Source organism: Sipha flava, unplaced genomic scaffold (assembly GCF_003268045.1).
Source record: "Sipha flava isolate LNK unplaced genomic scaffold, YSA_version1 126_pilon_pilon, whole genome shotgun sequence".
Classification (NCBI taxonomy): domain Eukaryota; kingdom Metazoa; phylum Arthropoda; class Insecta; order Hemiptera; family Aphididae; genus Sipha; species Sipha flava.
In genome coordinates, this window is record NW_020271752.1 from 800770 (window position 1) to 819873 (window position 19104).

Sequence of the window (19104 nt, forward strand, 5' to 3'; positions counted from 1 at the left end):
AATTATTTTTATCCGTTCGACTTGTGTTCTTCGTACGAGTGTTGAAGAGTATCCGGTCCTAGTGCAATTAAATTCTGTATTTGTCCTTACTTTTTCAACCTCGCATCGACATCAGAAGGTCTACGGCTAAATAATAAATGCTACTTTATTTAGCTTGGCAAACTGCATAATTATGCTGATCGGCTCTCGAACACTCAACCCAGAGAGCCCTCCCTTAAACAAGGAGGAAGGTATCAACCCATTAATACCTCACCGCCATTCACATATATATATATACTATCTCCCTCATCCTTACATCTCACCCATTATCTTCTCTTATATTATTTTTTGTATTTTTGGGTTATTACAATAGTATAAATGAAAAGTTAGTAGCTATAAAACCATGCTATGATTCAAATACAAAAGGAATAACAGAACTTATTTTGAAAACTCTTCAAAAATATTAAAATAATGTAAAAAATTGAATTGGAAATTCAACTGAAATTTTGAGCTGTTAATTGACAAGGGTAGTATAAAGGATGACAGAATTTTTAACAAAATCTACTATTGAAGTACAATTATGATGTCACAGTCATATATTGAATTTAATACTATTAAGAAAAAAATCAAAAACAATTACAATTAATTGATGAAACTTGATGTAAGAACAAACCGCTTTTAAACACATTTTTGGTAAATATAGAAATCCAACAGATTCAATGTATCCATGCCTCATTGTAGCATTTTCTAAAACAATTAATAACCAAAAATTCAACTACGATGGATAAGTAAAGGCATAAAATTTGATAAGTTCGCTGTTAAAATATGATAACATCTTGACAGCTCATATTTTTTTAAAAATGTTTAGTATAACTGGTCCACTGTTAAAATTATCCTCAAATTAGCGGCATAGACTTACTCAAATGTTAATAGTTAGTAAAGACAGCATTAAAAAAATTAGAAACAATGAGATGTGGAATGGAAAAAAAAGAGTAATGAATGAGTAAGTAATTGATTGGGCAAATAATAAAATAGATCAAATTATGGACGATGAAGAAAATAATAAATTTAAGAACTATTGAAAAATTGAAATACGTTTCAGAAAAAAAAAGAAAATGCCTAGTGAAAATTTAGATGATAATCCCATTATAGATGTAGGAACAAAAATGTACAGCTTTTTTGTTCCATAACCCGGTACATAACTATGTAATGGATATAGTAACTGAAAGAAAAACATCAAGATTTTCTAATAATAGTGAATTGTTGACATAAATGGGCCTTTTGTTACTTATGCAATTCTAAGCTCATAAGAAAAAATGAACACATCAAGTTTTTAAAACTTTATTAAAAAAGATATTGAAATTTATCAATTATAAAACTGAAGATGAAATTTATAATCAAATTAATGAAGAATTAATATATTTTTCAAATAACTGGGACTTTTTAAAAATGTCGATTGAAAATAAGTGTGAAATAATGAATTGGGAGCTGGAAAATGACGAAGATGATATCGAATATGACTCTGAGAATATAAGTTAAATTCCATAGTTGTAAAAACTGTTTAATGTATTGTTACAAGTTATTGATAAAATACGATTTGTATGGTAAGTATTATCTGTTGCTTATAATTAGAGTACGAATTTTGAAATCGTTTGTTTTTTTTTTTCTATTACTCTAAAACAAAGCTATATCAGCTACAAATTCGATTTATACTACTTAGAATAAAATACGTTTTATAACTAACTTATAATATAAAATATAAGGGCATTGCAAATTTACAAATTAGCGTGTAAGCAATATGTGTAATTAGGTTAAGCTAAATATATATAAGAGAGAAGACAAAAACCAATAAAGGAGTTCTTCTATAGTGGTCGTGTGACTCGGCCACGATAGGAAGCTTGTTAACTTTTCTTTAAGTGTTGCCTTAATTTTTATATGTGTTTTTTTTTTTTTTTTTTGTGTCTATACTCGTATGCACAAGTCAATTGGCGTTTACGACAGTCCGGTATTACCATAGACCTGTGAATACCTGCATAGGACGATGTATGGTACCAATTAGTTTCCCGCCATTTGTAAAATTAGAAATAAAATATCGGTACTCACATTTACATTAATACATGTTTAGCATTTGTACATTTATTGAAGTGGAAAACATAAGAAATGGGATAAGAAAAAAATAATGATTGATAATAAACTGAAAAAAAATAGAAAAAACGATATCACCACTGACATTATAGTAAATGTGAGATCTGAAAACATTCTTAAAACATCAAAAAACTACCAGAAAAAGGTGTCCACAATATGTATTAATGTGGAGGATGTCACGTTAGTAGAACGTACTGCTAAAAAAATGAGACGAATTCCAATTCTAGAAGTTTAAATTCAAAGACAAAAATTAGAGGAAAATCAAATCAAGTGGACTAAGTTATATGATTTGAAAGAGATTCCAAAAAGATCCAATATTTATGTGCGTTAGTAGATATAAAAAGGCACTTCAACCACATCTCATGTAACCCTCTACACAGTCAAACAACAAAAACCGTGTCCATACCCTTAAATACTATTCTTAACAATGATAAACCATATTATTGATACAATTCATTTTCTTCGATTTTGCATGAAATATTTGAACATTTTTATGTTGTCATTGTTTGATTTAAGGCTGAAAATAAATTACAAAAAAGCTCAGGTGTGATCTGTATAATATCAATGGTTCATTGAAAAAAAGTACTTACCCTGTTTTTCATAGGTAAAAGTATATCTGATGAGGTTATCTCCACGTGTGAACATGAGAATAGTAACAGAAACTTAACTCTATTGTGCAATTTAGCATGTCGGTGTAAATTAATATTCGAAGAAAGGATTTGGTGCATACGGTGCAGGCATACGTAATAAATCCAGTGAAATAAATCACACACGTGATACAAATTTGTTGAACACTGAAGGAGTGACGAAAAAGCTGAACTTGGAAAACATATATTTACCCTTTAACGACTTGTCAGGTAATGAACTTATATTTAAAATTTATCACCTTATAATTAGTACGATTGAACGATCGTGTGTAGTCGTATATGTTAGTGATTTTCAAAATATATTTGTTCTATCATTCCACAATGCTATGATAAATATTAAACTTCTTTCGTAAAAAAAAAAATATAACACTTAAGACGAAAAAACATAACACAATGTACTTGTGCTATATGAACTTAACACTTTTGATTAATACTGCACTTGTGATTGGGTTATGAAACCCGTTAAATCCAAATAAATAAATAAAATATTGAATTTTTAACGACTTGACACTATGATGGTAGTATAGAGTTTGTTGTCATCGTATGACACGTAACATATTTATATTGAACTTCATGTTATTAGTTTTTTTTAATATCACAATATGTTTTTGTTAGAAAATATGCATTTTTATATTCCTGAAATAAATAGTTTATACTGAATATAACACCATAATAACGATTAAATATGTTTGTAAACTTATAAGCATTTTTACAAGTACATTTTCTTATACAAGGTGACTATTAAGAATTTGATACGACTAAAAACTTGTTAACTATCTATAAAATAAAAAATATATACTAATACACCTATTTTTTATGAAAAATAAAATTTTTAAATGTATACATGAAATATTATTTTAACAATAATTGTAATTTATCATTATTTTAATGTTATATTAGTAACCGCATTGAAATAAACTATGGAGCGCTTTCCTTTGCATATTGACAACATGAATATTATAGGAATTTAAAAACTAGTGCTACCTAATATGAACACTTTTCGGATTCTGCATTGTGATCGTGCATTATGAGTATATATTTATTGCCTCTTTGTGACATATCTAAAGGGCCGAGCACATCAAGAAAAATATTTTCGAAAGGCTTCTTAGCAGTAGAGGTGTTGGATGTTGAATTGGCCTGTTCGAGCTCTTATTACGTTGGCAAGATTGACATGTAGTTATATATTTTTTCACATCTGTTTTTAATCCTTTCCACTGGTGGTGTAGTTTGATTATTTTAATTGTCTTCGACAATCCTTGGTATCCCCCTAGAGGAGAGTTATGAAACTCTTCTATTATCTTGAGTTTTTCCTCTTCTGAATATTCGATGTTTGTGTATATAAATATCTTAATTGCTGAATTTTTAAATACGTACCTAATCATAGCTCGTATTTTTTTTCAGTCTAGATTGTCAAGCCCACTGCCTATTCTGGGTAATCCGATTTTTCCTATATTGTTTTCTTCACAAAATGAACGCAGATTAATGATAGATTTGAAAATGGTTTCTAAGGTGGGTTTATGTTGACAGACTTCTTTTGTGATTATGTATAATAAATATCTTCCATTGTATTGTATATACGCTATTTATGTTACGTCCTTATTTTGCTCCTTTAATGCTTCGATTTGACCAAATTGCGCCTGAATTCGAGTGCTATTCCCTCAGACATTTTGAAATATTTAGAGACACAATGGCCTATTGCCATATTCTCGGGCACCTCAAATAGGTCATCTTGGATTTCAATGACTTTTGTATTGGTAATTACTGTTGTTTGTAAATCTTCGATACATTGCTGATATGTTCTCGATTTATAGTCCACTGGGTGGCGTACATTAACTTGTGCTATTCGACTAAGGGCATCCGAATTTGTGTTTAATGTCCCAGGTTTGTAGATTATGTTATAGTCGTACTCTTCTAACTTCAATCTCCACCTTGTTAGTCTAGCTCCTGGGTCTTTCACCCCGAATAACCAAGACAAAGGTTTATGATCGGTAATAATGTTAAATTTCTGACCATATAGTGTACATATTGTCTGAACTGTTTCACCGCCCAGATTATTGCCAAAAGTTTCTTCTCCGTCGTATTATAGTTTGTTTCTGCCTTATTTAGTGTACGAGATGCGTACGATATTGGTAGATTCGACCCGATTGCTCCTTGAGACAGAATAGCTCCGATCGCGATATTGCTTGCATCCGTGGTGATGTTAAATGGTTGCGCGAAATCCGGGTATTGTAATAGCGGTTTACTTACCAATATATTTCGGAACTGTTCGAAAGCATCCTGGCAAACGTTGGTCCATGTGTATGGTTGGTCCTTTTTTAAAAAATTGGTTAGAGGTTTAGCGATTTTGCTAAAATCTTTGACAAATCTTCTATAATATCCAATTAAACCTAGGAAAGATTTTAGTTCTTTTGTATTAGATGGCGTAGGATAATTAACTACGCAATTGATTTTTTCCGGACCCGGCTGGACACTATTATCCGTTACGATGTGTCCCAGATATTTTACTTCATTTCTTAAAAAATCGTATTTTGGCGATGAAATTGCAAGTTGAAGCTTCTCAATTTAGTGAACACTTCCCTTAGTTGAGTTATGTGTTCTTTTAGTGTTGTACTGATGACTATTATATCGTCTATTTATACAAAAGTTCGAAACCCGTTTACACCTTGCAGAACTCTATTCATTAATCTTTGAAAGGTTGCAGGTGCTCCTTTAAGACCAAAACACATGCGTTGGAATTCATAATGACCTTTCTCAATACTAAATGCCGTTTATTCCCGATCCGTGGGGTCAATGGGAATCTGATGGTAACCGCTCGCCATGTCTAAACACGTAAAATATTTCGATTTCCCAAGCTGGTCCAGTATTGTGGTTATGTCTGGCATTGGAAATGCATCCCCCACTGTTAAGTTGTTAAGTTTTCTAAAATCGACTACCACTCTATATTTCTTGGCGCCAGTAGCGTCTGTTTTCATTGAGACGATTAGTAGAGGTGCGTTCCATGGACTAACACTGGGAACAACGATACCCTCTTCTTCTAGTTGGCTAACCTGTTTCTTGATTTAAGCTTTGTGTGCATAGGGCAGACGATAAGAACGTTGGAATATCGGTTGAGATATTCCAGGTGTTTTTATTTCGTGGTGAACTGCATCTGTACATGAAATTAGGTCTCCTTCAAGAAAGAAGATGTCTGCGAATTAACTACACAGCTGTTCAATTGCTTCCTTCTCTTCTGTATTCATATGTTCGCTTTTTAAAGACCTTTTTAGAAGTTAAATGCGGTTATTAGGGTTTTCATATTTTCTATTAATCTCAGTTTTATTTATGGAGACAATATCAAATATTTCATGGGATAGATTATTAAGATTTAGTATTGGAATAGTTTGTGGTTCATCAATTGAATTCATCACATTTATTATAATTTCTTGATTCTTGACTGTATTTAATATATTCGCGCATAATAGATTTTTATCTATCTCCTGAGCGTGAATAAGTACGATGTTTGGCTATATTTTTGTTGTCTGTTTTGATTGAGATGATTATTTTGCACTTTGCTGGTATTGTGTTTGTGTCGACTGTTGTGGTTGTTATTTCACCCTTGCTGACATCTATGATAACTTGGTTTTCCTTTAAGAAAGGGTTTCCTAGTATACTATCGCCTGTAATCGGATTCTGAATTTACGTTCAACGCCTGTACTTTATTTGTCGCTTATCTCTTGAAACAAAAATCCTAAGCATAGTTTGGGAACTTCCACCGTACAATAATTAAAGTAGTATGATTTAATTCTTGATGTGAATTAGCAATATACATTGTTTACATATACTCGTATCATAGCGTATCTATTTCCTGCGTGACCTTTTTTTAATATTCATTTAACTTTTATTCTTTAACATTAAGTAGTAATTTATTAATTAATGATATTTTATTTATAACCATTACCTTTCACCTCTCGTCTTCATCGCGATTAGTATTAAACACGGTTATTTCATATTTGTCGATTATAAAACTATGAAATTCACACGATAATTTACACAGTTAACACGTTGACAATAATTATAGTAAAATTTTTACAATCATCGTGTGTAGGAAATCGGTTTATAAAAATACTAAGAAGTAAGTACCATTTTTTTTTCTATTTTATACATACGTTTGTTCTGATAAAATAACACAAAATAAATTACATCCTATATTGATTTGATCGGTGAGCCATAGTATACTATCGTAGCTCAGGATTTAATAGGCTTATAAAATATGTATAGGCAAAAAAAAGTCTTATTAAAGGCCTTTGAAGTGTGCCGCGATAAATCTATAAATTGTCTTATAAGTATGTATTTACCAGCTTATTATCGATATTCGATGAAAACTGATCGAACTAATCGCAGATACATAAAATATTATTTATTGTAAGTATGGTTGTCGCAGCCGTCTCGATCGATCGTATTAATATATTTCACAATAAATAACCCTCTGATAGAATAGACTATAAACAGTGTACATATATATAAAATATGGTTCACATAATATATGATGTGCCGCGAAAATTTTGTTGGAGATGAAGTATGCCGCATTGTTAAAAAGGTTGAAAACCACTGGCTTAAAAGATACTAGTGCCGCGATTTCCTGACCTAGGCATTTTACCCTAATCTAATATGGGTTAATATCACTGGGTTGCTTCCCTTCTCACTTGTTCGTGTTTGTTTTGTTTTATGTTATATCGTGTCTGCAAATTTGCTTATTGTGCAAAAAAAATGTACAGATTGTAAATGTTAAATTTTTAATAAAAAAAAATATAAATCGTATAGTTATCATACAGAATTAAATACTAAAAAAATCAAAATAATTTTTTGAAAAAGATAAAAGTTTAATAAAATAATAGTCATATTCATTTACTTTTATTTTTGTTATACTTTAGAAGTAAATTCTAAACGTAACATTTTTCTTTTGTATATTTAATTTTTTGATTACGTATAATTTCATATTTAGACATTGTTTTTGTCTGTTTACGTTGTGTTATTAAAATTGAAAATCAAAATCAAAAATCATGTACTCAAATAAAGATATTGGTGTGTAAGTAATTACTCAGACATTTTTTTCCGATTAAATGGTCCGCATTTAAGATTTTAGTATATTTTATTTGCATGTAAAAAGGTTGTTTATGTAGATGTTTACATTTGACCGTTTGTAATTTGTTGCTTAATTTTTGCTCAGTGAATATTCTAAGTTTTGCTATTTTCTTAAATTGTGCTCTGCCTATTCGGCCATACATTAATACTTATATTTGTGCACCATCAACTTATGAAAACATATTATGTATCTGTTAATAGATGTCAGTACTTATTCAAAATATTCAAAACAGTTGGGGATGGGTAGAACGAAATACTGGTAAGTACCTATAAATTGTAAGCTATTTTTATCAAGAAAAACCATGGAATACATCTTCGTTAGGTATATAATTTGTATTAATATTGTATAGCGGATCATAAATTATTTATTACATTTTTTTAAACTTTGTTACTAATAAACAAGGCTAAGCAAATTAATGATTCTTTTTAACTCTGATAAGTTGATTGAATTCATGTTCAATTAAGTTAATTCGCATGAGAATTACATTAATAAATTTTAAAATTTAGTACAAAAATATCGTTAACTTAATTTCAATTGATAATTTAAGTAAGTTACAAAAATAAATATAATTTACATTAAATGCTGATATAAATGACAATTTACAACAGATATCAATTAACCATCATGATAATGAAAATACATAAAAAATAAACTTATTCAAGAATATTTTCTATTTAACCTAAATTAGAGTAGAAAATTATATATTTCTTCATTGTGATTGTTTTTAAGCACTCAAATATATCAAATTTACGATAATTTATATATGGTTTTTTTTTTTTTTTATTCATTTTTCATACAAATCACATATGATAAATTTAATTTTAAAAAAGTATTCCTTTTAATGTTCAATAACAGTATGAAAACTAAAAATAATAACTGCAGCTTAAAGTGTAACTATAGAATTAAAGAAACAATAAATGTATACAGTAGATACATACATTAAAATAAATATATTATTCATTTTAATTAAATTCAAAAAAAAAATAAAACAATACAATGGACAGGTTTATCAAAATATCTATTGAATCTCAATAAAAGATTCTCTCAACATTTTGATTAACTATTATTATATAAAATTTCTTCTCTTATTCAATAATATTTAATATCATCGATTATGAAATAATTCTAATAATAATTGTATTCTATAATCAATGATAATATGAACCTAATTATGTAATATAGATTTACGGCTATTTTTCATTACAAACGTAATGTAATTCATGGGCGGCATGCCTATTTTTATTCAATAGTCTTGGGAAAGTCGACTACTTTTTCCTATACCGACGGGACCTTATCTAAAAATTCTTCAACATTTTTATTTTTTAATTTTTCTAAATTCCATTAATTTGCTATTGAACAAAGTATTTTACAAAAATATTTTTCTGGTTTTAAAAAGCAAAATTAACTTAATTGGGATAAATTAAAAAATAATACGATAATTTCAAGTTAACTGTAAGGTTAGGTTAAGTTAATTTACCAGCAATAAAATAAGTTTAGAAAATAAGTTAAATTAATTAAACTTTTAACTTTTTAACTCGTTAATGCCCAGGCTTGCTAATAAGTAGAGCAGAGGACTAGTAGCTCTAAAAAATTACTAAATATTCAAACTTTTATGCACTTAAAAACCCAATAATATGATGTGCGTGAAGTTGGCCCTCCTAAATCAAACTGGCAACTTCAAACTTTCACAGGCATTTTGCAATTAATTTGCTATTATTTGCTATGTAATTTTCAGAATTTGTATAACCACGGTTTTCGCAAGAAAACATTTTTGACTTGGTATACTTAAAACATGCCTGTATAACTTCAACAGATGTTGAGAATTTAAAAAAAGCATTAGTGGTTTAGTGTAACAAATTTAGAGGTATAAAGAAAATATAATATTTAAATATGAATGTTAATAATATTAGTAATATTTACAAAAATATACATATATTTTAAATTCATAGAATATTTCCCGTTGTAAGATGCTGAAAATATTCGTATGTTCAATACAACAATAATTTATTTATTACAATACATTTTATTTTATTATAATATATTATAATCAGTGCCGCAATAACCGTGTGTGTTACGTGTGTCAAATACACGGGCTCAAGGCCCCAGCCTATAAAAGGGCCAAATGATAATATTTGAAAAATATGTAGAAAGCAAGAAAATAAAACAATTTTGAAATAATAATTATTCATGGAGTTTGAACAATAATTGATTGATTTTGTTTTATACACATTATCGTACATCAAAGTTTCTTTGACGGTCTGTATAATCGAAATTCAAAATAATTTCGTTATCATTGATTAAATCATTGGTTCTCAAACTGTGCTCCGTGGAGCCCTAAAACTTCGCTAAAGAAGTTTGAGGGCTTCGTGGGCATATCTAAATTAATTAAATTTAAATATTATTATATTTCTTAGTTATCAAGTAAAAACTACAATTTTGCATATACCTTTTCACGATCTAGGACAAATGGACGTAGCCGTTTGGACGTGGCTGTTTGGACGTGGGGACAAATGGACGTCAAAAAAAATATATATATATAAATAAGTAAATAAAATAAATAAGTTATTTGTATTTATTATAATATGTAAATTTTAATGTCAAAAATATTCTTTAAAAAGAACTTCACCATCGCGATTTGAATTAATTAATGACATATTGTACACTTGAATGCAATTTCTACACGGCTAACACGGTTATAGATGTGTATTGTCGTGTCTCGTGTATCACCGTATTTCGATAAAGTGTGATAATTAGTACAAGTTGTAAAAACCAATAAGTTATATATATATATATATATATATATATATATATATTTATTGATATAAAAGATACCTATTGCCAAAATGATAAAATTCGATATAGTTTGATATTATCAGGGGGTGGACACAACACGGCGGCAATGAAATCAGCGGCCATTTTAATTGAGGTACTTTTGTTATCAAATTATAATCAGTGATAACTAGGGCTCAGGACTTCTAGGAACTTGCATAATTTTAAAAAATTATAAAAAACATAGCTAAGTAATGTATAAATTTGTTTCATTGCAATACAAGTCTATATTTAAAATTTATAATTGCATATTTTGCATATTCGACCATTTTTCATTTATAAGTGAATATTTGACCCATTTTTCATTTTATAAATGCACATTTGACAATTATTCATATGAAGGAGTAAGTTTTTAAATTTTATAAAAAAAAAATTATGATTTATTTTTTCATATATCAGGTGACTTAGAACTCAAGGTGTCTTATTGGTGAACTAACTGAATGCATTAAAATAATTAAAACTACAAAAAACGTATACATTCTGCAAAAATTGAAGAATCTGCACAAGCTAACTACAAAAAATACCGAATATTTTAAATGGAAAAATGAATCTATGGATGGATTGTCTGCAGATATTAGTAGTAGTGAACCACGATTTTTTAAGTTTGCACCAATAAGTTCCGTAGACGTGTAACGTTCCTTTTCTAAATATAAAAATATTTTGACTGATAACAAGCAGTCATTTACATTTTCCAACTTAAGAAAATGTCTTATAGTCCAATGTAATGCTTGAGGTTAGAAGAATTATAACTATATTAAAAATAAAAAAAATGTTTTGAATTTAATTTATTTTTAAAACCATTTTAAATATTTTGTTTTAGATAAAAACTCAATATAAGATAAAAACAAATTTGAAAAAAAGAAAAAATTATCGCAGATCATATCTATCATATATAAAAATATTATTATAATTTATTACTAATTAATTTTTTATTTAATTAATTATTACAAATATAATTTTTTATAAATGCATATTTTAATAGCATATTTATTGATTATTTAGGGCATAAATGCATACATATTTTAAGGTTTGTAAGGGCATGAATTCCTTAGCCCTAGTGATAACTGATATTCGTTATTAATTGTAATTTTAATCATGGTAATTATTCAATATGTGATTTACCAAACAGTAACCTTTGAAAATACGCAGTAGCTTATAAAGAATATTACTACCGTTTCATGATGGATTAAAATGTTACTAAATTCCTACTGCACCTCAAATAAAATGGCTGACTGATTTCATTATTGTTCTATGCTGCCCATGTAATTTGTTATCAGTGTCCATTCTGTTTTATTCTGTGATATTATGATACGATAACATTAGTTATATTATAAACATAAAATATCAACGGTTTTATAACTTATAAATATATATATATATATATTTTTTTTTGACGTCCATTTGTCCCCACGTCAAAACGGTCACGTCAAAACAGCAACGTCCATTTGTCCCTATTCGACCTTTTCACCTGATCAGAGTGTTTTAGATTAATTTGACGAGAACTAGGTTTTTAAGTATCGGAGCACTCTTTCTGATCAAAATTGTATACACAAATTAAAACAATCCTATTGCAATTCAAATACATCTCTCTTTTAATCAGAATCTAAAAATGTTAAATAGAAAATATGAAATACTAATAATTATTAAGAAAAACAATTTTATATTTTAACATATATGTATAATTAAATGTGGAGTTATCTGAATTTTTTCAGGATTTGAAATTTTCTGAATTTCTTTAATTAGATCGTTATGTATTTCCCAATGTCATTTATCATTATGTTGACCATAATAAAATGAAATAAATAGTTTTTGTATACTGAATACCATACCAGTAAAAACACAGACCACTGAATAACTGATAGGTAATAAGAAAAATGATTTGAACAATATCAAATATCATTTAATATAAAATAATATTAACTGTATGAACGTGTAAATTTAGAAACACTGTGTGGATAGTATTATACTAATCCACTAGATACACAAGACAAAACCAAGAGACCAAAAAGGCTAAGTGATTAGCTGTACAGAGTTTACTCAGAATTCATCTATTTTTGTAATATATTTTAGTCACATTGAATATTATATGTTACTATAATTATATTATATACTAATATAATATACTATATGTGCATTGTACATAACACCAGTTCAACTCACAACTCGTTTTTTAATCATAGATTCAAAAGACTACATAGCTTAAAATCGATTTTGGTTCCTATAACCCTTAATATATATTGATTTAATAATAAATACTCTTTTATACTTTATATACTTTGGATATTGTATTTTATAGTAACATAAAATAAATTATTTTACACGTATTACTTATATAAAAAAAAAAATAATAATAATAATAAAAGTTAAACTACGCCACTGCAGTGCAATGCAATTTTTTGTTTTCGTTAACGTTTTACGGAACATAATATGATAAAGACATATGTTTACTGTTTATAAATAAAATAAATTTATTCGGCTATCCTCAAAACGTATTTCTAGAAAAAACATGCGACTGCGAACAGTCAATGGTTGTTGACCATATTAACCATATTAACCATATTATGGAATCAAAATTTAAAGTTATTCTTAATTCCACAATATTTTGGTCGTATATTAGATGAAATAAAAACGTCAGCTGAAAAGTATTATTATAAATTATTTTTAAAATATGGAAATATGCATCAAAAAGTATAAAATGGAGTTAAATATGGCTTTAAAACAAAAAACTCAAAATTATGCTTTTATATGCAAAATAAAATGTCAAAACTAACTTTGTGAAAGTATGAAACGTATTAGATTCGTACTTTGCTATTTTTGTGATTGTGCAAACAGATACGTAAATTCTACAAGTCCTCTGCCATACTAATAAGTAATTAGTTATAATAAATTGTAATGATTTTTATAATTATTTGTCTTTATCATATGCATTAAGATATATAAAAAAATATATATATATATTTTTTTTTTAATATTCTTATTTGTATTAACTTATTTATATTAAGTTAATTTAAATTTTAAAAATTATTATTTGTAGCTAACAACGATGTAAGATTTATTGTTCTTAACATTTATTAAAAAGAATCGTACATGTGTTTTTAGTAATGACCGGGCGTTTATGAAATCGAATATATTTTCTTTTTATTTAATTTCATTCTAATCTAGATATACAATTTATTCGAGTACTGAATTCATTTAAATTAATTAATAAATTAATTTTAAATGCTTATTTTTGAGATTTAAAGAATATATAAAAGCATATTTAGTTTATTTTTTAACTTATTCAAAAACAATTTATTCTAATCAATTATTTAAATCAACCAATCAATGAATTTCACAATGTTTAATCATTTATTATATACTTCTTTGATCATCTTTGATATTTTTTTGAGCCCATCAGAAGCTAATCAGATGCTGTTTGACTCTATTTAACATCATGATATAAATATGTAAATAATAATAATTTTCATTGAAATATCTTAACACTATATTACAATATAACTTAACAAATAAATACAACAACAATTGTACGATATCATTAGCAGTGAACTGACGTAAAAAGAAACTAACTTAGAATAAATAATATTGAATAACTAATTTGATTTATTTTATTTTATTTAGATCCTAGAATTAAAGATTTATGGTTAATGGGTTCAATATGGCCGATAACCTTTATTGTGATTATTTACTTATATTTTGTTCTTAAAATTGGACCGGAATTAATGAGATATCGTAATCCTTTCAACATTGACCGCATTGTTTTGGTATATAATGCCGTTCAAGTTTTTTTATCATTTTACGTGGTAAAAGAGGTAATACATATTTTGAGTATAAGTTATACAATACTTTATCATTTTTTATGTTTTATTTTTAACATATTTATTCAAAATTTGAACTTCAAATGACAAAAACATAAAATAACACATTGTGGTTAGTTACTATTATTAGAGGATAATTGATGCATAAAATATAAACATAAAATTGTGTTTTAGTTGCTCGAAATAGTTTATTAATTGCTTGTTTTATTAAAAAATATAATTTTCGTTGCATATAATAGATAATTGTTTTAATAATTGTTAATTGTTTCAAGATAGTCTACATGGTTAGACGTGCGTTGTAACTTATATTACATTTATAAATTATATGAAGCAGCAAATAATAGTTCTTTTTTTAATTATAAAGACAAATAAATTCATAACATTATGTTTCATTGAAATTTATAAATAGTTTTAATATAAAACTGCGAAGTTAAACATAAAATAAAATTAGTTTTTAGAGTTGACATTTTTTTCAGTTCGATTAAAGTATGCTATAGTATGATGAGTTTTTCAATAATTATTTAATTATACGAGTATATGATAAATTACATGTTTTTAAATAATAATATAATCTTATTCTAAATTAAATTATATATTTTGGGACTGTAACATTACTATTGTTACATATCAGTATTTTATTATTAAAAAAATACTTTTTTAAGTAAAAGAAACTTTCTAGTTTGTTTTTAAATCTCCTAGAAAGTATCTGGCTCTTTATACTGAATTGTAATTATACTGAATGTAATTTTTATTATTTTGTTAACATAGAAAGGGCACTTTAATATCCCAAAAATAATTTTAAAAGAATCAAAAAACAATAAATCTTATTATGTTTAAAATCTGTATATATTTTCTAGTAATTTAAAACAAACATCTCTGATTTATAATCATTTTTTATTTCTTAAAAATACTTAAATTCTTTATAATATGATAATTTATATAATATATACATAAATATAATTTATTGTACCTGTCAATTCAACGTTTTTATATTAAAATAATTCTTCTCGTCTAGATATTTAAAGTATTATGGCTGCAAGACGAATACCGATTTTTTTGCGTTGAAGTCACTAAAACTGATGATGATTTAGCAAAAAAAAGTAACTAATTGACTTACCTATGTTCAATTTACATTTATGATTTAAATTAATTTAATTTAAATAATATGTATTTTGCTAATTTTCAGCAAATTTTCCTTGTTTGGATGGCACTTATGATAAAATTACTTGACCTTCTAGATACCGTAAATACCTATTATTTAGTCTAATTATCTTTTCGTCTTAGATTAAAAACTGTTTTATTAAATTTAGTGCATTTGAATATTTCTTTAGATTTTTTTCGTTTTACGAAAAAAACAAAATCAAGTGACATTTTTACATGTTTATCATCATGCCATGGTCGTAACACTCGGTTGGGTATGTTGTAATTTTTTTCCAGGTAAATAAATCTAAACTATAATCAGCAATAATATTTAATATTATGGTTTGATTGTGTATACATTGCGTTTAAACAATTTCAGGAGGACAAGTTGCGTTTTTTGGAACCGTAAATGGAATGGTGCATGTAGTAATGTACAGCTACTACTTCTTGACTCTTTTAAATCCTGAATACAAGAAAGCATGGTGGAAAAAATATTTAACATTGTTGCAACTGGTAACTTATTAAGTTTTGATTAAAATTGCATAAGATAAACACGTAGAATAGTTTCGAAAATATAGAATAAATAATACAATATTAATCAGAGTAAATATATATGTATGAATTTTGTCTGCGAACTAACAGCTGAGAAATACTACTGTTTTACAATTCTAAATATCATTGTACCAAAGTTATTAAGTCAGACTTACACGCTACGCGTAACGATACGATTGACAGTTTATTGTCATATCATTCAAATTAATCGAAAAATTGATTACCGTTTAAACCATACGATTTCTTATACAATATCCTTTTTCGACCGCGGTTCGCTCAGACTTCATTTTGCCATCAGCACAACCTTCTCTGTGAACAGCCAATGCCAACTAAATCAAACCATAGCGATAAATGGTTGATACATGTTTACACGTTGCAACTTATCGTTACGATTCGCTGAAATCGATGCCGGCTATCATCAATCATCCGACCTAATCCCAATTCTAATAAATCACGACAATTTCATATTTGTATTAATACTGTTTACATTTCATTATTTCAATGATAATTAGGGTATGATAATTAATTTCAACATTTTTAAACAATCATAATTTCTGTGAAGAAATTTTATCAACTGAACAATATATTTAATCAGTGAATAGTTTTCTATAAGTCTATTACAAATGGAATGTCATACCAAGTTCTATTCTTTCTTTTTTTTTTATTTCTATAGATTAATTCCTTTTATTTTTTATGTTCATATATTTCAACATGTGAAGCTAATTTCGATTGAAAAAATTACATATTAGGTGTAAAACCATAGCATTCCAACTCGTTGAATACTAGAATGGTCACCCATCCGAGTACTAGTGGGCATAGGAGTAGTTTACCCTGAATCGCTAACTATCAGCTAATTTTGACGAACCAGCGTGTCCTCCATTAATTATAATTGTCACACTATCTTAATTTTGTTGTTTTAATTTTAAAATGAGACAATGTTATTTTCTATTTTTTAGATTCAATTTGTAGTAACTGGTATCCATGCTTTGATTTCATTATTTGAACCAAATTGCGACTTCCCTCGAATCATTCTGATGGTTGCAATACCTCAAGATATATTTATGTTTATTTTGTTCTGGGACTTTTATAAAAAATCTTATATTAATACAAATAAGAATAAGCAAGCATGAAATTGATAAATATAAAATATAATTTTTTTTTTTTTTTTTATAATTATTTGTATTGTAAATTGTTTACTTCTGTATAAAATAAAAAGGTTTTAATGTGTCTTTTCAATTAATATTTGTAACAAATTAATCAAGAAAAACTACATCAATATATAATATAATATAAGATGGTTTGTTGGTTATTATTCGATAGCCAATAATAGAAATAATTTTCGACAATCATTACGGTTAACATCAGGTAAATTTTTCTTAAGTATTTAAAAAATGAAAATAAAAATCGGTATGAATAAAATTTGTTTTTTAAAAAAAAAAAAACATTTTATTGATATTAATGGCTGGTACCGAATTCCGTCCCGGGCCCCCTATGGTTCCATAACTGAAGACTGAATTCCGTCCCGGAGGCGGAGCAACTATGTCTGAATTCCATCCTACTACCTGTAACTATGATATACTTGGCAGTAATATTTTCCTTCTCATTTTCTCCAGGCTTAGGACTGGCAGCTTTGCTGGCATGTTTAAAAATGTAAAATTCGGCAAAACAGCCTTATTTATTTACTATTGACATACGGAGCAAAAAAAAAACTCCACTTACAGTATATGCCATTTATGTATAAATATGTCAGTCATATAAGTATTTTAATAAATTTAAGAGTATAAGTATAATATATGTTATGTGTAATTAGTATTTAAATTATTTATTATTTAAATTATTTTTTAGATTTGAAATAGGCTGGTAAAACTTAGACGACACCTGACTTTGGTATACACAATACATAGTATATAAATCGTTTACGTTTTTATTGCGAATAATTGCGATAATACAAAAAAACGATACGCGTGATGTCAGGTGAAGCCTCTTGAAGTTCTATAAAATTGAACTTATATTAATACCGTCCAAGACTAGACGGAACGGAATTCGGACATAGTTTATCCACCCCCGGGACGGAATTCGGACGTAGTTGCTCCGTCTCCGGGACGGAATTCGGTCATTTTCAGCAACCCGGGACGGAATTCGGCGATTGCCATATTAATATATTTTTATTTATTTTATTTACTTTCTTTCTTTATTTATTTATAAATATATAAGCTATTTATTTATTTATTTGTTTTTGATTTTTTGAGATACTATGATAAACGATTTTAAACAAATATAAAACTAAACATACAATTATTAAATATAAATATTGTATTAAGTATTTTATGCATATGATTATTACGATAACTATATATAGTTTAATTTATCTTAATATTATAATATTATAAAGTTGTAGTATTATTTTTAATTATAATTGATTAATTTGTTTTATTTCAGTTTAATATAAAATAATAAAATTATTATATAAATAAAGAAACAAATAGTTTATTTATAGAAATAAAAGTTTAGCTTAGAGTATTATTATACTTGTAAGTTACGACTGCTTTCGATTTAAAAATTCATTAGTAGGTATATACAAAGTTAATATAATTGCGACTGAATAAAAAAAAATTAAATTGCGATTTTATTTTTTCAATCACAATTTTATTAACTTTGTATATACCTGGTAATGAATTCTTAATTTAAAACCAGTCGTACCTTACAAATATAATAATTTTCTAGACTAAACTTTTATTTATTTATTTATCTACATATTAATTTACAAGTATTAACCATTTAATTATTTTTAATTTTAATTAATTATTTTAATTATTTTATTAATTAAATTATAATCTTCATTTAAATATAAAATTCAAGTAAATAATAATATTAA

General features: G+C 26.8%; 1 protein-coding gene across 1 annotated transcript; it reads left to right on the forward strand.

The window, feature by feature from the left end:
• Positions 1 to 6725: 6725 nt before the first annotated feature.
• LOC112694275 (elongation of very long chain fatty acids protein 1-like) lies at positions 6726 to 17359 on the forward strand. The gene is made up of 8 exons (XM_025569701.1): positions 6726 to 6882; positions 8094 to 8151; positions 14341 to 14531; positions 15553 to 15636; positions 15724 to 15780; positions 15869 to 15974; positions 16057 to 16190; positions 17186 to 17359. Exons 2-8 carry the CDS (start codon positions 8094 to 8096, stop codon positions 17357 to 17359), a joined length of 804 nt encoding a protein of 267 aa, XP_025425486.1. The 5' UTR covers positions 6726 to 6882.
• Positions 17360 to 19104: the final 1745 nt, after the last annotated feature.